At 43.2% G+C, this 24,924-nt stretch overlaps 3 protein-coding genes across 3 annotated transcripts; all 3 read right to left on the bottom strand.

The window, feature by feature from the left end:
* Positions 1-1,227: 1,227 nt before the first annotated feature.
* LOC148817244 (cytochrome P450 2D17-like) lies at positions 1,228-6,982 on the bottom strand. Its single transcript, XM_088938689.1, has 9 exons — positions 6,800-6,982; positions 6,223-6,385; positions 5,731-5,883; positions 4,802-4,962; positions 3,728-3,901; positions 3,297-3,435; positions 2,787-2,974; positions 2,245-2,386; positions 1,228-1,799 (listed from the first exon to the last, which is right to left on the bottom strand). The coding sequence occupies exons 1-9, from the start codon at positions 6,959-6,961 to the stop codon at positions 1,606-1,608; spliced, it is 1,476 nt and encodes a 491-aa protein (XP_088794815.1). The 5' UTR covers positions 6,962-6,982; the 3' UTR covers positions 1,228-1,605.
* A 1,706-nt stretch (positions 6,983-8,688) lies between these two features.
* LOC148817243 (cytochrome P450 2C55-like) lies at positions 8,689-15,195 on the bottom strand. Its single transcript, XM_088938688.1, has 9 exons — positions 15,000-15,195; positions 14,485-14,647; positions 13,995-14,147; positions 13,066-13,226; positions 11,992-12,165; positions 11,561-11,699; positions 11,043-11,230; positions 10,501-10,642; positions 8,689-9,244 (listed from the first exon to the last, which is right to left on the bottom strand). Exons 1-9 carry the CDS (start codon positions 15,159-15,161, stop codon positions 9,051-9,053), a joined length of 1,476 nt encoding a protein of 491 aa, XP_088794814.1. The 5' UTR covers positions 15,162-15,195; the 3' UTR covers positions 8,689-9,050.
* A 1,247-nt stretch (positions 15,196-16,442) lies between these two features.
* Positions 16,443-22,418, bottom strand: LOC148817242 (cytochrome P450 2C55-like). Its single transcript, XM_088938687.1, has 9 exons — positions 22,245-22,418; positions 21,473-21,635; positions 21,081-21,233; positions 20,177-20,337; positions 19,121-19,294; positions 18,493-18,631; positions 17,978-18,165; positions 17,434-17,575; positions 16,443-16,988 (listed from the first exon to the last, which is right to left on the bottom strand). The coding sequence occupies exons 1-9, from the start codon at positions 22,404-22,406 to the stop codon at positions 16,795-16,797; spliced, it is 1,476 nt and encodes a 491-aa protein (XP_088794813.1). The 5' UTR covers positions 22,407-22,418; the 3' UTR covers positions 16,443-16,794.
* Positions 22,419-24,924: the final 2,506 nt, after the last annotated feature.

The raw sequence follows: 24,924 nt of genomic DNA, 5'->3' as shown, positions 1-24,924 counted from the left end.
GCGCTGGTATGGAGAGGAATTCATGGTGGACTCAATGACTGTGAGGTGTCCAGGACCTACAGCTGCAAAGGAGGCCCAGATCATCACCCCTCCACCACCATGCTTGACTGTGGGTATGACGTTCTTGTGATACGTAGTGTTTGGTTTTCGCCAAACATCATTTTGCATTACAGCCAAACTCCACTTGGGTTATATCTGTCCAGAAGACATTGTTCCAGAAGTCTTATAGTTCATTCAGTAGCTGTTTTGAAAACATAAGCCATCAGCAGTGTTCTTTTTTGGATAGAAGGGGCTTTCTCCTGGCTATCCTTCCATGAAAGCCGTTCTTGTTCTACATTTTCCTATAGGTAGAATCATAAACTCTAATGTTTACCGTATTGAGAGGCCTGTAGTTCCCTGGATGTAGCTTTGGGGTTCTTTCCGATTTCTAGGAGCCTCATATGGGCTGATCTTGGGGTGAATTTACTGGGACACCCACTCCTGGGCAACAGTCTTAAACTTTCTCCATTTGTAAATTATTGTTCTCACTGTGGAATGGTGGACTTCATATTGTTTGGAAATGGCTTTATAACCCTCCCCAGACTGATGAGCAGCAACGATTCTTTTTCAAAGCACAAATATTGTTAGACATAGTGTTACCATAAATCTGAATTCTCCAAACCAAACTGCCGAAGGTTCTGATTTTATAACTGTACAGGTGGAAGTACTTGCTGCTGATCAACTAATCATGTGCACTTGTTTTAACAGCTCCTGATTCTAATCACCTTCTTAACTAGTATGGAATCAGTGCGGATGCACTTGCTTTTTCATTCATGTCCTCTGAATGTTGGCTGATATTTTTGTTTATTAAATAATGACAGGGTACAATTTGCTTGTGTTGTTTGTCACATGACAGTAGATTTATCTGCTGTTACGATGGTGAGGATTAGGAGAAGATCAGATATGTTTTAATATATAAAACGTTAGAATCTTAAGGGGGTGTGCTTTCTTTTTCACATCACTGCAAATAATTCTTTTCACTGAAGTGCAGATGGCACCTGGGAGACACACAGCGGCCATTCTGCTCTGTTCTTCTGAACAACGTAACAACTTCTGTAACGCTTCTGTCAGATGATGTTATGATGCTGACAACATTGTAACTTTGCAGAATGTTTTAGTACCAGTTCACACTAAAATTCCACATTCCATAGGAATCGATAGCACAATGAAATCAAGACAATGTTAACATCGATTCTACATCTCAGATTTATTAACTGTGAAGAAAAAGGTTTTATAGTTTCACAAAAAAAATCAGACAGATAAAGGGTAACAGGTTACATGTCCTTTAACAGTAATATAGTACTGACCAATCTGAAGAATCCAATTGCATTTCTTCCACTGTACAGACACCGGAGACAGCAAGGCTGTGTTGCCTTGTACATTAGGCTGTACATACGAACCACTGAAAGTGTTTGTGTTTTATTAATGATTATATTATTACAATGTTTATCTTCAGAAAGATTTCCCATTTCTAACCCTACTACTTCTCAAACCTGTAGGAACAGGGAGCCCCAGGCTGCACAATCCTGTGGACAGGGCATAGTGAGGGGAACCAGGCCCTGCTCTTCAGCCTCCCCGGTTTCCCCTGAGCCTCAGCCCCAGTCTGTAGGGCTTAGGCCCCTGGACAATCCCGAAATGGGGCTCCAGGTCCGGCTCTCCGCTGTCCTTGGGCCAGAAGAACTCGAAGCGACGCAGCAGCGACACGAAGAAGAGGAACAGCTCCATGCGGGCGAGGCCCTCTCCCAGACACACCCGCGGCCCTGTGGGACAGAAGCCCAGCTCAGCGCGTGACCTCAGGGCCACTCTCTGTCGCCCTGGAAATCACAGCCTTGAAATGCATTATGGGTCAATTGTGCTCCACCACAGGCTTTCACCTGAACTCTCACTGCCAGAGGAAGGCAGTGCTCAGCCAGCAGGACTGACCTGACCTGCACTCTAACATCTGGCTTAGAGTCACAAGTGTGGCCCCCCTGTTTACAGGTTTTTCACTCAGGACTGCAGACTGTTTTAGAATTGTGCAACACTTGAGACTTCAAGTGATGTTACTTCACCTGACTGGTAAACTGATTAGAGAAAGACAGCCAGCAGACAAGTGAGAAACATGAACGTTATATACAAGTGATGGTAAGCACTGATTTAAAGAGAAACTCCAAACCTAAACATCAGCACAGGTTACATTCTTCCTCTCACGGTGGAGGGTCTCACCTGTGGAGAAGGGCAGGAAGGCCTCTGGTTTAACAAGCTCCCCCTCCTCGTTCAGGAAGTTGGAGGGGTTGAACTCATGAGGGAACTTCCACTGGGCTTCCTCGTGCAGCACAGAGCTCAGGTTGGGAATGATGATCGTGTCCTGAGTCAGGTCAACAGAACAGCAAAATGAGGAAAAGATTCAACATTAAGACAGACAGTTTTTACAAATGTGCTTCTTCACAGGTCCAAACTCCAACATGCACGCATTGTCTGTGATCAAACAGTCAAAACTCTTTTGGCAGAGGAAAAACCAATGGAAGTTCAGCTGAAATCAGTTTTCTTTGAAACAAGGCTTTTGTACTCATGGTAGACCGAAGAACATTACAGGGCGATGAATCTAGTATTCGAGAAACTGTGGGCAACTATTTACTGTATTTAGGTCTTCCATGCTACATAGGTCAGCATATTTCCTAATACTGATTATATGAAAACAGCAAGTTCCTCATGTAAGTATTAGTTCATGCTTGAAATGCAGGAGATAACCATGCATTGCACCCTACCTTAGGAATGCTGTAGCCCAGCAGCTGTGTGTCCTTGGTGGTGGCGTGGAAAACACTGAGAGGGACAATGCTGGCATAGCGCTGGGTTTCGTGGATCATGGCCTGTGTGTAGGGCATTCTGTGCCTGTCATCGTAGGAGATCTGCTGCTTCCCCCCGAGCACTGAGTCGATCTCCTGGTGGCACCGAGCTGTTGAGAGCAGAGACAGAGCTGTCAGCCAGAAACCCTTTCTCTGGGTGTCTGTAGTCAGTTCCTAAGACCCCCAGCTACTCAGAATTATTTCTCTGAGTCATTGCTAGTTTAGAACACGGGACATGACAACTGCAAGCTAAAAGATTTGCTGTAAGAAATATAAATTGGAGGCATAATACTCAATTGTAATAAAGATAGTTTGGTTACCCCTTAATTTTTGCAATTTTCGCTTTGATTACATAACAACACTTTCTTCTCTGTCTCATTGTGGATGTACCACATTCCACAGGATGTCCTGACCACGGAGTGACTCACTGACCTTGAACATCTTGATGCAACATGAGATATAGCAGGCCCGCCCGGAGAGTCGTGGAGCTGGTGTCGGTTCCGGCCATAAAAAGGTCCAACAGGAGGGCGACCATAAACTCATCGTCAAAGGAGGAGTCGTCACTCCCTCTCTGACAGCAAAGAGACAGCAGGGAAAGATCGTTAATGGTCTAGTGGGAGGCACAATGTCCAGTTTGGACCACCAGAAGCCGGAATTAGCTATTCTATCTGAATGAACTGCAGTCAGATTTCTCATGTCTCCTACTCAAGGTTTAACTAGTGTAATGTGGTAAACCCCTATCAGGTTCATGATAATCAGTAATTGCTCATTATGTGTAGCCAGAACTTTTCTATCTAGCCCACCCTCCTTACTTTTCCCTAATTTTCTGCTAATCCCTGCTTCCTTACAAATGTCTGCGGTACCTTGTCTATCTCATCGAGGTAGCAGTCAGTGAAGTCTCTTGGCTGTCCTGGGACACGTGTCTTCCTGTGCTCGGTCACCTTTGCCAAAGTCGAGGCTTCTAGATCACGCATGTTTTTGAAGGCCTTCTGGAAAGGCAGGGGCAAGCGCCTCACGAGTGGAATTGTGTCATAAATCTAGAATGAGAAGAGAACTCCTGATGCATTCATTCTACAGGACAAGGCACAGCACACAGACGTTGAAGTGACTGTAGATTTCAAGGCTAACAAGCAGAGACAATGTATGGATACTAGGAGGTATGAGCACACAAGCCACAGGGTACTTGTTCTCCTCCCCACTGACAGTGGGTGTGGGTAGAGCGTACTGGAGCACTATGACTGCATCATCCAGGTGGGGCTGCACACTGGGGGTGGTGGAAGAGAGTCCCCATTAACTGTAAAGCACTTTGATGTGAGTGTCTGGAAAAGGTTTTTATAAGTGTAAGCATTATTATATTCTTGTTATAACACATCCACCTCCAAATATATTCAGACATGTACATTTTGACTCTCTGTGACCTCGGTACAGTACCTCAGTCCACAGGAGTGGTGCACCTCAGCAATGTCACTGCCAGCCTGCAGGCACCTGACAACTCACAGGAGTCTCTGCTTCCCAGAAAAGCAGAGGACCAAGAAACCCCAGACTGACAAATAAAAACCCAACCTGCCATGTGTCAAATGTACACAACCACTTGGGAAATCCAGTCCACAGTCAAGCTGGAACCAGATTACAATGTCTGTCTGGACCATACAGCTCAGTCTGCACTCAAGATCAGCATCTTTATCAGTGTAATTGCTCAGTAAGCAATGGTGATGGTAAGAAGAGGAGTCACTGGATTCATTGTTCATTGTACTTTGTCCTCTCATTATTCTCTACGTGCTGTTGTTTTAATTGCTTTCAGATCACAAACTTGCCTCTCATACTCATGTAATGAAGTGCAAAACCTCCTTTATTTCAATTCATCAATCATCCCACATTTCACACAGCTGTTTAGAGTGACGATAGGAAATATTAGGAATGTTCAAGAGCAGACATACCATGCTCCAGGGACCATTCGCTATCTTTGTCATCTCACAAACCATGCGTATCAGGGACTGAAAAGACTTATCTTCGTAGTTGTATCGAGCTCCAAACAGGATGGCACAGATGATATTGGACACAGCATTGTGGAACAGGGTTTTGGGGTCCATGGACTGGCCTGTGCACAGACGAGATTGAAGACAGGAGGGTAGGAGCGAGTCTTTTAAAAATTATTTTAACACAGAGAAATGTTTTCATCATAAATTGCTTAAAAGTTGGAAACAGCATTTCTTCGTTTGTATCTTTTTACAAATTATGATGGGTGGCTTGGTTACACACTAGTTAGTATCACAGCACTGGGGACGAGTTCACGTGGGTTTCTTCTGTGTGACCTGGTTTTCTCCCACAGTTCAAACACACGCTGGCAGGTTAATGGACTTCAGGGAAAAATGACGCTGGTGTGAGTGTGTCTGTGTCTGTGTGTGGCCTGCGATGGACTGGTGTCCCATCCTGCCTTGCGCCCAGTGCCTGTTGGGAATGGCCCCATCTCCCCCCTGACCCTGAATTAGACAAAATAGTTGGAAGATTTTGAGGATGAAAATGATGAAATATTTGAATCCATCCATTAGCAAACAAGTGCTTTCTGTGGTAAAGCAAAAATCCTGTCCTGAAATTACTGGGCAGAAGGCTGAACTGAGACCTTAAGATTACTCTCCCTAGACAGGACACCAGTTCATCACAGACCCCTTGTAGTTCATTTCATATTATGGCATTATCCTCCTTGATGTTAGAATACTCTGGTTTGCTTCTCAGTCGCTCTGCATTAGAGTGTTCTAGGAAGTTATATAAATAAAGATCCAATAGATTCTGATAATGGAGCTTTCAGTCCAATTATAATGGGTCAGGCACATGTGTTTAACCCATCTTTCAAGGGCTTTCTCTGTACCTGAGAACTTTTCCAAGTGTGAGATGAGATGGGAGGCCTCTTCCAGGATCTTTTCTTCCATGGATGTTTTTCCCAGCCCGAAGTTCCTCAGACAGGTCAGAGCAAATCTTCTCTGTTCCTTCCAGGCAGAACCGTAATTGACTAGAAGTACACCTGAAAACAGACTTGAGTGATGAGGGGTACTGATCACAAGGTGGCGATACTGTACCTCTCCTGCAGTTGTTGCTGACAAAACTGTGACATAACCAGGTTTAAGAAGGTCCTGAAACAGAGCAAAGTCTCACACACACTGTACAGCTGAGAATAACATGTACTGAAATAGAAATGAATGCCTGCTGCCAACAGACAGATAGGTGACATCAGACATCTTTATATAGAGGAGAGCAGCAAGTATTGTAAATAATCCCTGCAATAAAAAGCACTGTCAGTGTCTTAGTGCCTTAAATGTTTTAGAGCAAGTTTCAGGGAATGTGGAAGAATTCCTTCTCTTGCCTTTATTCCTGGTGACATCATTGACTAAGAGCCCCTGAGGTCTTCCACCAAACTCGATCCCTTGAGTCAGAAGAGCTTCCTTCACTGCATGCAGCCCGTGCAGAACCACAGCTGGCCTCCCTCCGAAATAGAAACTGTACACCTTCCCATAGCGCTCTGAGAGCTAAACACAGTACAGGGACAGAGACAGGTTACTGAGTACCCCCAGACCTGTGCCATGGACAAGAGAGACCTCCAAAAATATTAAAGAAAATGCTTCAACTTAGTAAGAATTGAATATTTACTTCAGGAAATAAAACCTGAAAGTAATGTTTAATCTATCATGCGCAGACAAACACGTTACCCTGCAGCCAAGTCTTCCAAGCAAAGTGAAGTAAGAATGTTATTTATGTTTCCTGTAAATCACACTGGATTCAAACCTCAGCCAAATGCTTAAAGCACATTAGTGTCCCTGGCAGAATATCTCAAGCTGTTTAAAAACAGACACAATCATTTTTGCACGACAACTTTCAAAGCAATTCTGGCACGTGCACAATTAGATCCTCCCAATTTTCTTTAGTCTGGGTTTTTCTCTCACCTTTTCAAAGTCTTTCACGGGATTTTTGAGGTTCAGCTTCAGCAGATTCCCAAATATAGGAAGAGGCTGAGGACCAGGAGGGAAGCTCTTTGGCCTCCTGGTCTTCCAAAGGAAGAAGAGGAGGAAGACTCCAATCCAGAGCAGAAACACGGTGCCCAGCATTGTGGCTGTTTGTTATTCCACTGCACTCTGTACTGTGGTATTAAAGGGATACACATGAGCTCCTCCTACATGGCTGGCTGTTGATATTGCGCATTCAACATTTTCTCTCTTCATCTTACAGTGGTTTGCCAGCTTTCCGTAGCAAGCTGAATTATGTTATAGGAATCAAGGGAGAACAATAGTCTCTAGAACAACATTAAAAAATAGAATAGCAACTTTTAATCTGATAAACACTATGCTGGTTCTTTCGATAGACGATGGTAATTATCCCTTTGCAGAATTATGTTTCACTATCATTAATCAGTTAAAAAAAGTAAAAGGTCCGGAATGAATTCTTCAAATAGAAAAGTACAGAACACCTGCGGCGTGATCATTTCATTATGTACCTTACTGGGACTAGAGCTGTGAGGACTTTAATAGAGCTTTTGTGAGAGGACCTTGCAGAAACGGAATAAAGGAGGCAAGTGCAAGGGGAAGAGCGAAGCAGAAAGGAAAAGAGGAAAACCAAGAAGTATTTTAAAAGTGCAAAAGAAAATTAAAACAATCTGTGATGTATGCACGCACAAACACTCAAGATGTGTTTAGAGTTATGTCGGAGAAAGGTAATCAGGGGACAGATTAGAGCAGATAAAATGAAGGGATTTGAGCTCTGTGATTCTCAGATCACATAAAAACAGAACACGGCAATTTATATAAAGGTGGACACTGTTTAAGCTCGTGCTAACCTAATAGAAAGCGTTTTAATGTTGCTTCTCACTGCTAAACCTTTAGATTGTACTCATTTATGCACATCTCAAAAGAAGAAACAGATTCCCTTCCACAATGTTTATGCCATCCAAACCACTAACACACCTGGAGGACAGGTGAAAGTCCAAACCTTCACTTATTAAGGTTCTGAAAGTGGGCAGCATATGTTAATAATAATATTAATTAATAATTACTTACACTTATATAGCGCTTTTCTGGACACTCCACTGAACGCGCTTTACAGGTAATGGGGATCCCCTCAACCACCACCAATGTGCAGCCCCACCTGGTTAAGATGAGGAAACACAAATCATTATATAACAACAACATGCCAGTTGTAATGCTGTTATTTTGGAGGGACTTGGTTATGATGAATATTAACAGGGCACATTAAGAATGAAATAATATAGCTTAGTTGGTCAAGTTTCCTGGTATTACTAACAGGTTTAACATCTTAAGGTAATAATGGGAGTAACTGTGACAATAGTATTAGCTGTGCATAAATGAATGCCCTCAAACATCACCGAGCTGGAGCAGTTTTGTAAGGAAGAGTGGTTCAGAATTTTTCCCAGGCGATGTGAGAGACTGAAAACTCTTAAAAGAAGAATTTACTTCATGTTAATTCTTTTCTACGCGTTACTGAATCAAGGGGTACATTTACTTTTTCACACAAGGCCTCTGAATGTTGGCTGATATATCTGTTTAATGACTATTGACAAAGTAAAATGTGCACGTGTTATTTGTCACATGAGGTTACATTTATCCTCTGTTAGGAGTGGTGAGGACTTCAGAGAAGGTCAGATATGTTTTAAAATATTAAACCATAGAATCTTAAGAGGGTGTACTTTCCTCTTCATATGGCTGCAAATAATTCCTTTCATCCCAATATATCCCTAAATACTGGATATTCCTGCTTCACACTGCATGACCACGTTCTGCATGAATTGATAGCTCAATGAAATAAAGACAATGCAAACATCAAATGTAAATCTGAGATTTATTAAATGTGAATAAGAAGGTTTTGTAATTTCACTAGCAAAATCAGACAGGTAAACAGTCCTTTAACAGTAACATAGTATTGACCAATCTGAAGAATCCGATTGCATTTCTGCCACTGTACAGACACCAGAGACAGCAAGGTTATGCTGCCTTGTGCATTAGGCTGTACATACGAACCACTGAAAGTGTTTGCGTTTTATTAATGATTATATTATTACAATGTTTATCTTCAGAAAGATTTCCCATTTCTAACCCTACTACTTCTCAAACCTGTAGGAACAGGGAGCCCCAGGCTGCACAATCCTGTGGACAGGGCATAGTGAGGGGAACCAGGCCCTGCTCTTCAGCCTCCCCGGTTTCCCCTGAGCCTCAGCCCCAGTCTGTAGGGCTTAGGCCCCTGGACAATCCCGAAATGGGGCTCCAGGTCCGGCTCTCCGCTGTCCTTGGGCCAGAAGAATTCGAAGCGACGCAGCAGCGACACAAAGAAGAGGAACAGCTCCATGCGGGCGAGGCCCTCTCCCAGACACACCCGCGGCCCTGTGGGACAGAAGCCCAGCTCAGTGCGTGACCTCAGGGCCACTCTCTGTCGCCCTGGCAACCACAGCCTTGAAATGCATTATGGGTCACTTGTGCTCCACCACAGACTTTCACCTGAACTCTCACTGCCAGAGGAAGGCAGTGCTCAGCCAGCAGGACTGACCTGACCTGCACTCTAACATCTGGCTTAGAGTCACAAGTGTGGCCCCCCTGTTTACAGGTTTTTCACTCAGGACTGCAGACTGTTTTAGAATTGTGCAACATGTGAGACTTCAAGTGATGTTACTTTGCCTGACTGGTAAACTGATTAGAGAAAGACAGCCAGCAGACAAGTGAGAAACATGATGTCCTCAGATCCTCACTACCTTTTACAGATGCACAACAGATAGCACACTGACAGGCTACATCACAGTGTGGTATGGCAACTGCAGTGCTGCTGACCGCAAAGCCTTACAGCGGGTGGTGAAAACTGCCCAGTCCATCACTGGGGTTACCCTCCCATCTATTCAGGACATTTATGACAGACGGTGCTTGAGGAAAGCTCTAAGCATAATAAAAGACCCCACACACCCCAGCTACAGACTTTATGATCTGCTACCATCTGGAAAACGGTACCGGAGCATTCAGGCCCGGACTACCAGACTCAGAGACAGTTTTTACCCCCGCACTATCAAACTGTTAAATTCCCAGCCACTCTCACTCTCACCTATGATCTGAACCTCACAGTGCCTTCTTCCTTTCTTTCTTTCTTTCTTACCAAAAACCCAAACACACATTGAAAATCTACCTCTACCATACATGTCAAAAGCTCTCTCCACATAATTTCTATCCCTTTATTTTATTCCGTTGATGTACATTTTGCACATAACCTGTAACCTTTTTGTTGTTTTGCACATTGCCTGTTGTTGTTTTTTGCATATTGCCTGTTGTTGTTTTTTGCACATTGCCTGTTGTTGTTTTTTTTTTGCACATCGTCTGTTGTTGTTTTTTGCACACTGCCTGTTGTCTCTGTCTTTCTTTTGCTACACAATTGTATTGTTGTTGTTGTTTTTTTTCTCTTTGTACTACTTATATCCGAGAGCTAGCTAAATAGCATTTCGTTATACCATATACCATGTATATGAGTGTAATGACAATAAACTTAAACTTTACATGAACGTTATATACAAGTGATGGTAACCACTGATTTAAAGAGAAACTCCAAACCTAAACATCAGCACAGGTTACATTCTTCCTCTCACGGTGGAGGGTCTCACCTGTGGAGAAGGGCAGGAAGGCCTCTGGTTTAACAAGCTCCCCCTCCTCGTTCAGGAAGTTGGAGGGGTTGAACTCGTGAGGGAACTTCCACTGGGCTTCCTCATGCAGCACAGAGCTCAGGTTGGGAATGATGATCGTGTCCTGAGTCAGGTCAACGGAACCGCAAAATGAGTAAAAGATTCAACATTAAGACAGACAGTTTTTACAAATGTGCTTCTTCACAGGTCCAAACTCCAACATGCACGCATTGTCTGTGATCAAACAGTCAAAACTCTTTTGGCAGAGGAAAAACCAATGGAAGTTCAGCTGAAATCAGTTTTCTCTGAAACAAGGCTTTTGTACTCATGGTAGACCGAAGAACATTACAGGGTGATGAATCTAGTATTCGAGAAACTGTGGGCAACTATTTACTGTATTTAGGTCTTCCATGCCACATAGGTCAGCATATTTCCTAATACTGATTATATGAAAACAGCAAATTCCTCATGTAAGCATTAGTTCATGCTTGAAATGCAGGAGATAACCATGCATTGCACCCTACCTTAGGAATGCTGTAGCCCAGCAGCTGTGTGTCCTTGGTGGTGGTGTGGAAAACACTGAGAGGGACAATGCTGGCATAGCGCTGGGTTTCGTGGATCATGGCCTGTGTGTAGGGCATTCTGTGCCTGTCATCGTAGGAGATCTGCTGCTTCCCCCCGAGCACTGAGTCGATCTCCTGGTGGCACTGAGCTGTTGAGAGCAGAGACAGAGCTGTCAGCCAGAAACCCTTTCTCTGAGTGTCTGCAGTCAGTTCCTAAGACCCCCGGCTATTCAGAATTATTTCTCTGAGTTATGTCTTTCCTAGTTTAGAACACAGGGGACATGACAACTGCAAGCTAGAAGATATGCTGTAAGAAATATACAATTGGAGGCATAATACTCAATCATAATAAAGATAGTTTGGTTACCCCTTAATTTTTGCAATTTTCGCTTTGATTACATAACAACACTTTCTTCTCTGTCTCATTGTGGATGTACCACATTCCACAGGATGTCCTGACCACGGAGTGACTCACTGACCTTGAACATCTTGGTGCAACATGAGATACAGCAGGCCCGCCCGGAGAGTCGTGGAACTGGTGTCGGTTCCGGCAGCAAAAAGGTCCAACAGGAGGGCGACCATAAACTCATCGTCAAAGGAGGACTCGTCACTCCCTCTCTGACAGCAAACAGACAGCAGGAAAAGATCATTAATGGTCTAGTGGGAGGCACAATGTCCGGTTTGGACCACCAGAAGCCGGAATTAGCTATTCTAACTTAATGAACTGCAGTCAGATTTCTCATGTCTCCTACTCAAGGTTTAACTAGTGTAATGTGGTTAACCCCTATCAGGTTCATGATAATCAGTAATTGCTCATTATGTGTAGCCAGAACTTTTCGATCTAACCCACCCTCCTTACTTTTCCCTAATTTTCTGCTAATCCCTGCTTCCTTACAAATGTCTGCGGTACCTTGTCTATCTCATCGAGGTAGCAGTCAGTGAAGTCTCTTGGCTGTCCTGGGACACGTGTCTTCCTGTGCTCGGTCACCTTTGCCAAAGTCGAGGCTTCTAGATCACGCATGTTTTTGAAGGCCTTCTGGAAAGGCAGGGGCAAGCGCCTCACGAGTGGAATTGTGTCATAAATCTAGAATGAGAAGAGAACTCCTGATGCATTCATTCTACAGGACAAGGCACAGCACACAGACGTTGAAGTGACTGTAGATTTCAAGGCTAACAAGCAGAGACAATGTATGGATACTAGGAGGTATGAGCACACAAGCCACAGGGTACTTGTTCTCCTCCCCACTGACAGTGGGTGTGGGTAGAGCGTACTGGAGCACTATGACTGCATCATCCAGGTGGGGCTGCACACTGGGGGTGGTGGAAGAGAGTCCCCATTAACTGTAAAGCACTTTGATGTGAGTGTCTGGAAAAAGTTTTTATAAGTGTAAGCATTATTATATTCTTGATATAACACATTCACCTCCAAATATATTCAGACATGTACATTTTGACTCTCTGTGACCTCGGTACAGTACCTCAGTCCACAGGAGTGGTGCACCTCAGCAATGTCACTGCCAGCCTGCAGGCACCTGACAACTCACAGGAGTCTCTGCTTCCCAGAAAAGCAGAGGACCAAGAAACCCCAGACTGACAAATAAAAACCCAACCTGCCATGTGTCAAATGTACACAACCACTTGGGAAATCCTGTCCACAGTCAAGATGGAACCAGATTACAATGTCTGTCTGGACCATACAGCTCAGTCTGGACTCAGGATCAGCATCTTTATCAGTGTAATTGCTCATTAAGCAAAGGTGATGGTAAGAAGAGGAGTCACTGGATTCATTGTTCATTGTACTTTGTCCTCTCATTATTCTCTACGTGCTGTTGTTTTAATTGCTTTCAGATCACAAACTGGCCTCTCGTACTGATGTAATGAAGTGCAAAACCTCCTTTATTCCAATTCATCAATCATCCCACATTTCACATAGCTGTTTAGAGAGACGACAGGAAATATTAGTTATGTTCAAGAGCAGACATACCATGCTCCAGGGACCATTCGCTATCTTTAAGTTCTCACAAAGCACGCGTATCAGGGACTGAAAAGACTCATCTTCGTAGTTGTATCGAGCTCCAAACAGGATGGCACAGATGATATTGGACACAGCATTGTGGAACAGGGTTTTGGGGTCCATGGACTGGCCTGTGCACAGACGAGATTGAAGACAGGAGGGTAGGAACCAGTCTTTTAAAAATTATTTTAACGCAGAGAAATGTTTTCATCATAAATTGCTTAAATGTTGGAAACAGCATTTCTTCGTTTGTATCTTTTTAAAAATAATGATGGGTGGCTTGGTGACACACTAGTTAGTATCACAGCACTGGGGACGAGTTCACATGGGTTTCTTCTGTGTGACCTGGTTTTCTCCCACAGTTCAAACACACGCTGGCAGGTTAATGGACTTCAGGGAAAAATGACCCTGGTGTGAGTGTGTCTGTGTCTGTGTGTGGCCTGCGAGGGACTGGTGTCCCATCCTGCCTTGCGCCCAGTGCCTGTTGGGAATGGCCCCATCTCCCCCCTGACCCTGAATTAGACAAAATAGTTGGAAGATTTTGAGGATGAAAATGATGAAATATTTGAATCCATCCATTAGCAAACAAGTGCTTTCCGTGGTAAAGCAAGAATCCTGTCCTGAAATTACTGGACACAAGGCTGAACTGAGACCTTAAGATTACTCTCCCTAGACAGGACACCAGTTCATCATAGACCCCTTGTAGTTCATTTCATTTTATGCCATTATCCTGCTTGATGTTAGAACGCTCTTGTTTGCGTCTCAGTCTCTCTGTATTAGAGTGTTCTAGGAAGTTATGTAAGTAAAGATCCAATAGATTCTGATAATGGAGCTTTCAGTCCATTTATAATAGGTCAGGCACATGTGTTTAACCCATCTTTCGAGGGCTTTGTCTGTACCTGAGCACTTTTCCAAGTGTGAGATGAGATGGGAGGCCTCTTCCAGGATCTTTTCCTCCATGGATGTTTTTCCCAGCCCGAAGTTCCTCAGACAGGTCAGAGCAAATCTTCTCTGTTCCTTCCAGGTAGAACCATAATTGACTAGAATTACTCCTGAAAGCAGACTTGAGTGATGAGGGGTACTGATCACAAGGTGGCGATACTGTACCTCTCCTGCAGTTCTCACTGACAAAACTGTGACATAACAAGGTTTAAGAAGGTCCTGAAACAGAGCAGTCTTTCACTCATTGTACAGCTGAGGATAACATGAACTGAAATAGAAATTAATGTCTGCTGGCAACAGACAGATAAGTGACATCAGACACCTTTGTATAGAGGAGAGCAGCAAGTATTGTAAATAATCCCTGCAATAAAAAGCACTGTCAGTGTCTTAGTGCCTTAAATGTTTTAGAGCAAGTTTCAGGGAATCTGGAAGAACTCCTTCTCTTACCTTTATTCCTGGTGACATCATTGACTAAGAGCCCCTGAGGTCTTCCACCAAACTCGATCCCTTGAGTCAGAAGAGCTTCCTTCACTGCATGCAGCCCGTGCAGAACCACAGCTGGCCTCCCTCCGAAATACAAACTGTACACCTTTCCATAGCGCTCTGAGAGCTAAACACAGTACAGGGACAGAGACAGGTTACTGAGTACCCCCAGACCTGTACCATGGACAAGAGAGACCTCCAAAAATATTAAAGAAAATGCTTCAACTTAGTAAGAATTGAATATTTACTTCAGGAAATAAAACCTGAAAGTAATGTTTAATCTATCATGCGCAGACAAACACGTTACCCTGCAGCCAAGTCTTCCAAGCAAAGTGAAGTAAGAATGTTATTTATGTTTCCTGTAAATCACACTGTTTAAAAACAGACACAATCATTTTTGCACGACAACTTTCAAAGCAATTCTGGCACGTGCACAATTAGATCCACCCAATTTTCTTTAGTCTGGGTTTTTCTCTCACCTTTTCAAAGTCTTTCATGGGATTTTTGAGGTTCAGCTTCAGCAGATTCCCAAATATAGGAAGAGGCTGAGGACCAGGAGGGAAACTCTTTGGCCTCCTGGTCTTCCAAAGGAAGAAGAGGAGGAAAACTCCAATCCAGAGCAGAAACACGGTGCCCAGCATTGTGGCTGTTTGTTATTCCACTGCACTCTGTACTGTGGTATTAAAGGGGTTAAACATGAGTTCCTCCTCCTACATGGCTGGATGTTGATTTTGCGCATTCAACATTTTCTCTCTTCAACTTTCAGTGGTTTGGCAGCTTTCCATAACAAGCTGAATTATGTTATAGGAATCAAGGTCTCTAGTACAACATTAAAAAATAGAATAGCAACCTTTAATCTGATAAACACTATGCTGGTTCTTTCGATAGACGATGGTAATTATCCCTTTGCAGAATTATGTTTCACTATCATTAATCAGTTAAAAAAAGTAAAAGGTCCGGAATGAATTCTTCAAATAGAAAAGTACAGAACACTTGCGGCGTGATCATTTCATTATGTACCTTACTGGGACTAGAGCTGTGAGGACTTTAATAGAGCTTTTGTGAGAGGACCTTGCAGAAACGGAATAAAGGAGGCAAGTGCAAGGGGAAGAGCGAAGCAGAAAGGAAAAGAGAAAAACCAAGAAGTATTTTAAAAGTGCAAAAGAAAATTAAAACAATCTGTGATGTATGCACGCACAAACACTCAAGATGTGTTTAGAGTTATGTCTGAGAAAGGTAATCAGGGGACAGATTAGAGCAGATAAAATGAAGGGATTTGAGCTCTGTGATTCTCAGATCACATAAAAACAGAACACGGCAATTTATATAAAGGTGGACACTGTTTAAGCTCGTGCTAACCTAATAGAAAGCGTTTTAATGTTGCTTCTCACTGCTAAACCTTTAGATTGTACTCATTTATGCACATCTCAAAAGAAGAAACAGATGCCCTCAAACATCACCAAGCTGGAGCAGTTTTGTAAGGAAGAGTGGTCCAGAATTTTTCCCAGACGATGTGAGAGACTGGAAACTCTTAAAAGAAGAATTTACTTCATGTTAATGCTTTTCTACGCGTTACTGAATCAAGGGGTACATTTACTTTTTCACACAAGGCCTCTGAATGTTGGCTGATATATCTGTTTAATGACTATTGACAAAGTAAAATGTGCACGTGTTATTTGTCACATGAGGTTACATTTATCCTCTGTTAGGAGTGGTGAGGACTTCAGAGAAGGTCAGATATGTTTTAATATATTAAACCATAGAATCTTAAGAGGGTGTACTTTCTTCTTCATATAGCTGCAAATAATCCCTTTCATCCCAATATATCCTGAAATACTGGATATTCCTGCTTCACACTGCATGACCACGTTCAGCATGAATTGATAGCACAATGAAATAAAGACAATGCAAACATCAAATGTAAATCTGAGATTTATTAAATGTGAATAAGAAGGTTTTGTAATTTCACTAGCAAAATCAGGTAAACAGTCCTTTAACAGTAACATAGTATTGACCAATCTGAAGAATCCGATTGCATTTCTGCCACTGTAAAGACACCAGAGACAGCAAGGCTATACTGCCTTGTGCATTAGGCTGTACATACGATCCACTGAAAGTGTTTGCATTTTATTAATGATTATATTATTACAATGTTTATCTTCAGAAAGATTTCCCATTTCTAACCCTACTACTTCTCAAACCTGTAGGAACAGGGAGCCCCAGGCTGCACAATCCTGTGGACAGGGCATAGTGAGGGGAACCAGGCCCTGCTTTTCAGCCTCCCCGGTTTCCCCTGAGCCTCAGCCCCAGCCTGTAGGGCTTAGGCCCCTGGACAATCCCGAAATGGGGCTCCAGGTCCGGCTCTCCGCTGTCCTTGGGCCAGAAGAACTCGAAGCGACGCAGCAGCGACACGAAGAAGAGGAACAGCTCCATGCGGGCGAGGCCCTCTCCCAGACACACCCGCGGCCCTGTGGGACAGAAGCCCAGCTCAGCGCGTGACCTCAGGGCCACTCTCTGTCGCCCTGGCAACCACATCCTTGAAATGCATTATGGGTCAATTGTGCTTCTCCACAGACTTTCACCTGAACTCTCACTGCCAGAGGAAGGCAGTGCTCAGCCAGCAGGACTGACTTGACCTGCACTCTAACATCTGGCTTAGAGTCACAAGTGTGGCCCCCCTGTTTACAGATTTTTCACTCAGGACTGCAGACTGTTTTAGAATTGTGCAACACTTGAGACTTCAAGTGATGTTACTTCACCTGACTGGTAAACTGATTAGAGAAAGACAGCCAGCAGACAAGTGAGAAACATGAACGTTATATACAAGTGATGGTAAGCACTGATTTAAAGAGAAACTCCAAAACTAAACATCAGCACAGGTTACATTCTTCCTCTCACGGTGGAGGGGCTCACCTGTGGAGAAGGGCAGGAAGGCCTCTGGTTTTACAAGCTCCCCCTCCTCGTTCAGGAAGTTGGAGGGGTTGAACTCATGAGGGAACTTCCACTGGGCTTCCTCGTGCAGCACAGAGCTCAGGTTGGGAATGATGATCGTGTCCTGAGTCAGGTCAACGGAACCGCAAAATGAGGAAAAGATTCAACACTAAGACAGACAGTTTTTACAAATGTGCTTCTTCACAGGTCCAAACTCCAACATGCACGCATCAATCCTGTGATCAAACAGTCAAAACTCTTTTGGCAGAGGAAAAACCAATGGAAGTTCAGCTGAAATCAGTTTTCTCTGAAACAAGGCTTTTGTACTCATGGTAGACCGAAGAACATTACAGGGTGATGAATCTAGTAATCGAAAAACTGTGGACAACTATTTACTGTATTTAGGTTTTCCATGCTACATAGGTCAGCATATTTCTTAATATTGATTATATGAAAACAGCAAATTCCTCATGTAAGCATTAGTTCATGCTTGAAATGCAGGAGATAACCATGCATTGCACCCTACCTTAGGAATGCTATAGCCCAGCAGCTGTGTGTCCTTGGTGGTGGCGTGGAAAACACTGAGAGGGACAATGCTGGCATAGCGCTGGGTTTCGTGGATCATGGCCTGTGTGTAGGGCATTCTGTGCCTGTCATCGTAGGAGATCTGCTGCTTCCCCCCGAGCACTGAGTCGATCTCCTGGTGGCACTGAGCTGATGAGAGCAGAGACAGAGCTGTCAGCCAGAAACCCTTTCTCTGAGTGTCTGCAGTCAGTCCCTAAGACCCCCGGCTACTCAGAATTATTTCTCTGAGTCATGTCTTTCCTAGTTTAGATCACAGGGGACACGACAACTGCAAGCTAGAAGATATGCTATAAGAAATATACAATTGGAATAATACTCAATCGTAATAAAGATAGTGTGGTTACCCCTAAATTTTTGCAATTTTCGCTTTGATTGCACAAGAGCACTTTCTTCTCTGTCTCATTGTGGATGTACCACATTCCACAGGATGTCCTGACCAGGCAGTGACTCACTGACCTTGAACATCTTGGTGCAACATGAGATACAGCAGGCCCGCCCGGATAGTCGTGGAACTGGTGTCGGTTCCGGCTACAAAAAGGTCCAACAGGAGGGCGACCATAAACTCATCGTCAAAGGAGGAACTGTCACTCCCTCTCTGACAGCAAAGAGACAGCAGGGAAAGATAGTTAATGGTCTAGTGGGAGGCAAAACCAAGAGCATACGGACACTTACCACCAGATTCTTCAATACCTTCTACCCACAGGCAGTGTGATTGGCAACCACATTTGGCCATGCCCCTCGGCCCACACCTACACCATCTACCTCATTATATTTTTATTTATTGCACATCTGCAGTCATTGTTTACATGTCTGCATTGTTTACATTCAAACTGCTGGCACAATGTCCAGTTTGGACCACCAGAAGCTGGAATTAGCTATTCTATCTTAATGAACTGCAGTCAGATTTCTCATGTCTCCTACTCAAGGTTTAACTAGTGTAATGTGGTAAACCCCTATCAGGTTCATGATAATCAGTAACTGCTCATTATGTGTAGCCAGAACTTTTCTATCTTGCCCTACCCACCCTCCTTACTTTTCCCTAATTTTCTGCTAATCCCTGCTTCCTTACAAATGTCTGCGGTACCTTGTCTATCTCATCGAGGTAGCAGTCAGTGAAGTCTCTTGGCTGTCCTGGGACACGTGTCTTCCTGTGCTCGGTCACCTTTGCCAAAGTCGAGGCTTCTAGATCACGCATGTTTTTGAAGGCCTTCTGGAAAGGCAGGGGCAAGCGCCTCACGAGTGGCATTGTGTCATAAATCTAGAATGAGAAGAGAACTCCTGATGCATTCATTCTACAGGACAAGGCACAGCACACAGACGTTGAAGTGATTGTAGATTTCAAGGCTAACAAGCAGAGACAATGTATGGATACTAGGAGGTATGAGCACACAAGCCACAGGGTACTTGTTCTCCTCCCCACTGACAGTGGGTGTGGGTAGAGCGTACTGGAGCACTATGACTACATCATCCAGGTGGGGCTGCACACTGGGGGTGGTGGAAGAGAGTCCCCATTAACTGTAAAGCACTTTGATGTGAGTGTCTGGAAAAGGTTTTTATAAGTGTAAGCATTATTATATTCTTGTTATATCCACCTCCAAATATATTCAGACATGTACATTTTGACTCTCTGTGACCTCGGTACCTCAGTCCACAGGAGTGGTGCACCTCAGCAATGTCACTGCCAGCCTGCAGGCACCTGACAACTCACAGGAGTCTCTGCTTCCCAGAAAAGCAGAGGACCAAGAAACCCCAGACTGACAAATAAAAACCCAACCGCTATGTGTCAAATGTACACAACCACATGGGAAATCCTGTCCACAGTCAAGCTGGAACCAGATTACAAATGGACCATACAGCTCAGTCTGGACTGAGGATCAGCATCTTTCTCAGTGTAATTGCTCAGTAAGCAATGGTGATGGTAAGAAGAGGAGTCACTGGATTCATTGTTCATTGTACTTTGTCCTCTCATTATTCTCTACGTGCTGTTGTTTTAATTGCTTTCAGATCACAAACTGGCCTCTCGTACTCATGTAATGAAGTGCAAAACCTCCTTTATTTCAATTCATCAATCATCCCACATCTCACACAGCTGTTTAGAGTGACGACAGGAAATATTAGTTATGTTCAAGAGCAGACATACCATGCTCCAGGGACCATTCGCTATCTTTACGTTCTCACAAACCATGCGTATCAGCAACTGAAAAGACTCATCTTCGTAGTTGTATCGAGCTCCAAACAGGATGGCACAGATGATATTGGACACAGCGTTGTGGAACAGGGTTTTGGGGTCCATGGACTGGCCTGTGGAAAGACGAGATTGAGGACAGGAGGGTAGGAGCTAGTCTTTTGAAAGTTATTTTAACACATAGAAATGTTTTCATCATACATTGCATAAATGTTGGAAACAGTATTTCTTTGTTTATATCTTTTTGTAAAAAAAGTGATGGGTGGCTTGGTGACACACTAGTTAGTATCACAGCACTGGGGCCCTGAGTTCAAATCTGGAACTGGGGTGCTGTCTGCATGGAGCTGGTATGTTCTCTGCATGTTCACATAGGTTTCTACTGTGTGATCCAGTTTTCTCCCACAGTCCAAGGACATACTGTTATTTTAATTGACTTCTTGGAATATTGACCCAAAGGTGTGTTTGTGAGTGTGTCTGTGTCTGCGTGTGGCCTGTGATACACAAGTGCCCCATTGCCCTTCTCCCCTGTGACCCTGAATTAGATAAAGCAGTTAGAAAATAGATGAATGGGAGGGTGTAAACAAAACGATGGATCCCAGCGAGACAAAATGAGATCCCTAGATTACTCTCTTGACAGAACACCAGTTCATCACTGACCATTTGTACATTGTTTCATATTATGGCATTATCCTCCTTGATGTTAGAATACTCTGGTTTGCTTCTCAGTCTCTCTGTATTAGAATGTTCTAGGAAGTTATGTAAGTAAAGATCCAATAGATTCTGATAATGGAGCTTTCAGTCCATTTATAATGGGTCAGGCACATGTGTTTATCCCATCTTTCGAGGGCTTTCTCTGTACCTGAGAACTTTTCCAAGTGTGAGATGAGATGGGAGGCCTCTTCCAGGATCTTTTCCTCCATGGATGTTTTTCCCAGCCCGAAGTTCCTCAGACAGGTCAGAGCAAATCTTCTCTGTTCCTTCCAGGCAGAACCGTAATTGACTAGAATTACACCTGAAAACAGACTTGTGTGATGAGGGGTACTGATCACAAGGTGGCGATACTGTACCTCTCCTTCAGTTCTCACTGACAAAACTGTAACATAACCAGGTTTAAGGAGGTCCTGAAACAGACCTTTATATAGAGGAGAGCAACATGTATTGTAAATTATCCCTGCAATAAGTGTCAGTGTCTTAGTGCCTTAAATGTGTTAGGGCAAGTTTCAGGGAATGTGGAAGAATTCCTTCTCTTACCTTTATTCCTGGTGACATCATTGACTAAGAGCCCCTGAGGTCTTCCACCAAACTCGATCCCTTGCGTCAGAAGAGCTTCCTTCACTGCATGCAGCCCGTGCAGAACCACAGCTGGCCTCCCACCGAAATAGAAACTGTACACCTTCCCATAGCGCTCTGAGAGCTGCACAGTACAGGACAGAGAGAGGTTACTGAGCACCCCCCAGACCTGTACCAGGGACAAGAGAGACCTCCAGTGTGCATAGAGTATGAAATGCACAAAGCGTACTCAAAGGAAAATATTATTTTTTAATTAAAACTAATAAATATCTTTAATGCACTGCAATTCTCTTTTTCTGCATGAGAACGTTCTGTATTTCGATGTAATCCTTTGGTGTGATCTTCCAGAATATAATAGAAAATACTTCAAACTATTAAGAATGCAATACTTCAGTAAATAAATCGTGATAGTATTGTTTCATCAAGCATGTGCAGACAAACATGTTACCCTGCAGCCAAGCTTTTCCAAGCAAAGAGAAGTAAGAATGTTATTTATGTTTCCTTGTGTAAATCACACTGGATTTATACACACAGCCAAATGTTTGAAGCACATTAGTGTCCCTGGCAGAATATCTCAAGCTGTTTCAAACAGACACAATAAGATTTGCATGACAACTTTCAAAGCAATTCTGGCATGTGCACAATTAGATCCACTCAGAGAAACCCTCTCCCTGCAGCATTTCTGCAGTTATAGACAAAGAATTTGCACTTTTAGTCTGGGTTTTTCTCTCACCTTTTCAAAGTCTTTCATGGGATTTTTGAGGTTCAGCTGCAGCAGATTCCCAAATATAGGAAGAGGCTGAGGACCAGGAGGGAAGCTCTTTGGCCTCCTGGTCTTCCAAAGGAAGAAGAGGAGGAAGACTCCAATCCAAAGCAGAAACACGGTGCCCAGCATTGTGGCTGTTTGTTATTCCACTGCACTCTGTACTGTGGTATTAAAGGGATACACATGAGCTTCTCCTTCTACTGGTAAACGGTACTGAAGCATTCGGTCAAAGTCCAACAGATAATGGAACAGCTTCTACCTCCAGGCAGTAAGACTGCTAAACAGCCAACCTGCAGCTCCTTTAGCAAATCACCCGTAATGGCTACATGGACACAGTTTTCATTGTATTCGGCCTACTGCACTACTTGGACATAATATATTGCATACACCATGGACACATTGCAGCTCTATTCATATTGAGTTTTATTCAGTTTCTATTACATTATTATCTATTATTATGTAACCTTATTTTCGTAACCTTAATTTTGTGATTTTTGTGATTCTTGTGATTTTTGTGAGCTCGCAGAAAAGACATTTCATTGCCAGCAACTACGGCTGCACACTGTATTGTTGTGCATTTGATAAATAAACTTTGATTTGATTTGACATGGCCACCTGTTGAATTCATGCCAAGTGATGTTAGGTTCTCTGTTGAACTTTACAGTGCTTGGGCAGCTTTCCAGAACCTGTTGAATTCATTTACAGGACCATGTGTCATCACGCGGACATTGTGTTTCATCCAACAGCACGCCTGTCCGTGAGATGCCCAGTCTGGTTGGATCCGCTGCCGGAGGATGATTGTTCCCACTCTCCCGTGGCCGAGCCATCTGTTTGTCCTCCTGGCTTCGACCTTACCGCGACGGCGGTGGACAACGTTGAACTGATTCCGGACAGGTCAGGCTCGCTGTGCAGTCAACCTTCTCCGATGGGGCCAGGCAGCTGACCCAAAATGCAGCTGTGATGCACCACAGACTATGTCACACATTGTGAACGACTGCCCGCTGACGCGCTTCAGTGGTGGACTGTCGGCTCTACAACTAGCTGGTAACAATGCTGCTTGCTGGCTCGGCACGCAGTGCAAATGCTAAACAAAGGAGATCAAGGGAGAACAATAGTCTCTAGAACAACATTAAAAAACAAAACAGCAACCTTATCTATCAAACACTATGCTTGGTCTTCAGAATCTATGAATTGGCTTCATCACTGTGTTCAGCTCCTCACTCATAGTTGATGTGTGGTGAGCGTACTGGTGCACTTTGGCTGCTGTTGCATCATCATTATTATTGTTATTATTATTCAGGCAGAAGATGGTAATTATTGATTTGCAGAATTGTATTTCACTGCCAATGAATCATTGACTTATTGAACTAAAAGAGAAAAACAATGCACAGAACACCTGCAGCATGATAATTTCCTCAGGAAGGACATTAATAGAGCTCCAAAGCTCATTAATAGAGCTTTTGTGAGAGGACGTGGTGAAAGGGAATGAACAGGGCAAGTGCAAGAGGAAAAAGCAAAGCATAGTGTTAATCCCAAAAGGTAAAACAGAAAAAAACGAAATATTTAAAAACACAAAAGAAAATGAAAAAATCTATGATGGATGTGTGCACATACCTGTGCTTTAAGTTATCTGTATGTCTCCTTGGAGAAAGGTAATCAGGGGACAGATCAGAGCAGATAAACTGGAAGAACATGAGCTGTGTGATTCTCAGATCAGATAAAAACAGAACATGGTGATTTATATAAAGTGGACACTGTTCAAGCTCGTGGTAACCTAAGTCACTATAATAGCAAGCTTTTTACTGTTGTTTCTCACTTCTAAACATGTTGGCTTTTGACAATGTCCGTAGGTTTTCAATTGTACTCATTTATGCACATTTCATAACCAGAAACAGATTCCCTTCCACAATGTTTATGCTACTAAAACCACGAACACACCTGGAGGACAGGTGAAAATCTAAACCTTCAGTTATCAAGGTCTGAAAATGGACTATGTATGTTCAGATAGATTGTTAGGAAACCCAAAGTTTTTCTCTTAACACAAATAATTATATAACAACATGCCAGTTGTAAAGCTATTACTTTGGAGAGACTTAAGTATGATGAATATCAACACAGGAGATTAAGAATAAAAATATGTATCTTAGTTGGTCAAGTTTCCTGGTATTACTAACAGGTTTAACATCTTAAGGTAATAATGGGAGTAACTGTGACAATAGTATTAGCTGTGCATAAATGAATGCCCTCAAACATCACCGAGCTGGAGCAGTTTTGTAAGTGGGATGGGTCCAGAATTCCTCCCAGGCGATGTGAGAGACTGAAAAACTCTTAAAGGAAGCACCTATTTCAAGTTATTGCTCCTAAGGGGGGATCCACACATTACTGAATCATGGGGTGCATTTACCTTTTCACACAAGGCCTCTGGATGTTGGCTGATATTTTTGTTGAATAAATAATGACAAAGTAAAATGTGCATGTGTTATTTGTCACATATAGTTAAATTTTTCTACTGTTAGAATATATAAAACCTGAACCTTATATACTGAATATAAAAAAACATAGAATCTTAAGAGGGTGTACATCACTGCATGTAATTCTTGTCATCCCAAAGTATCCCTAAGTGTTTTGCACATAGGAGGGGACTCAC

This window comes from Atractosteus spatula, chromosome 21, assembly GCF_055471065.1.
Source record: "Atractosteus spatula isolate fAtrSpa1 chromosome 21, fAtrSpa1.hap1, whole genome shotgun sequence".
NCBI classification, from domain to species: Eukaryota; Metazoa; Chordata; class Actinopteri; order Semionotiformes; family Lepisosteidae; genus Atractosteus; species Atractosteus spatula.
Note: the sequence above shows the minus strand (reverse complement) of the source record. Positions and strands in the feature narration are given on the sequence as shown.

Bases quoted from the DNA above. Each gene is read 5' to 3' on its own strand.
- LOC148817244 (XM_088938689.1), bottom strand. From the start codon at position 6,961: ATGCTGGGCACCGTGTTTCTGCTCTGGATTGGAGTCTTCCTCCTCTTC. The intron at 2,975-3,296 runs GTCAGTGAGTCA...TGCTCTCAACAG, and splicing joins GTTGCATCAAGATGTTCAAG to CTCGGTGCCACCAGGAGATC. The intron at 1,800-2,244 runs GTGAGACCCTCC...TCTGTCCCACAG, and splicing joins CTTCCTGCCCTTCTCCACAG to GGCCGCGGGTGTGTCTGGGA.
- LOC148817243 (XM_088938688.1), bottom strand. From the start codon at position 15,161: ATGCTGGGCACCGTGTTTCTGCTCTGGATTGGAGTTTTCCTCCTCTTC. The intron at 14,648-14,999 runs GTGAGAGAAAAA...TACTGTGTTTAG, and splicing joins CCATGAAAGACTTTGAAAAG to CTCTCAGAGCGCTATGGAAA. The intron at 13,227-13,994 runs GTACAGACAAAG...GTCTGTGCACAG, and splicing joins ACACTTGGAAAAGTGCTCAG to GCCAGTCCATGGACCCCAAA.
- LOC148817242 (XM_088938687.1), bottom strand. From the start codon at position 22,406: ATGCTGGGCACCGTGTTTCTGCTTTGGATTGGAGTCTTCCTCCTCTTC. The intron at 21,234-21,472 runs GTAAGAGAAGGA...GTCTGTTTTCAG, and splicing joins TGATGTCACCAGGAATAAAG to GTGTAATTCTAGTCAATTAC. The intron at 17,576-17,977 runs GTAGGGTGCAAT...GACCTGACTCAG, and splicing joins TGGGCTATAGCATTCCTAAG to GACACGATCATCATTCCCAA.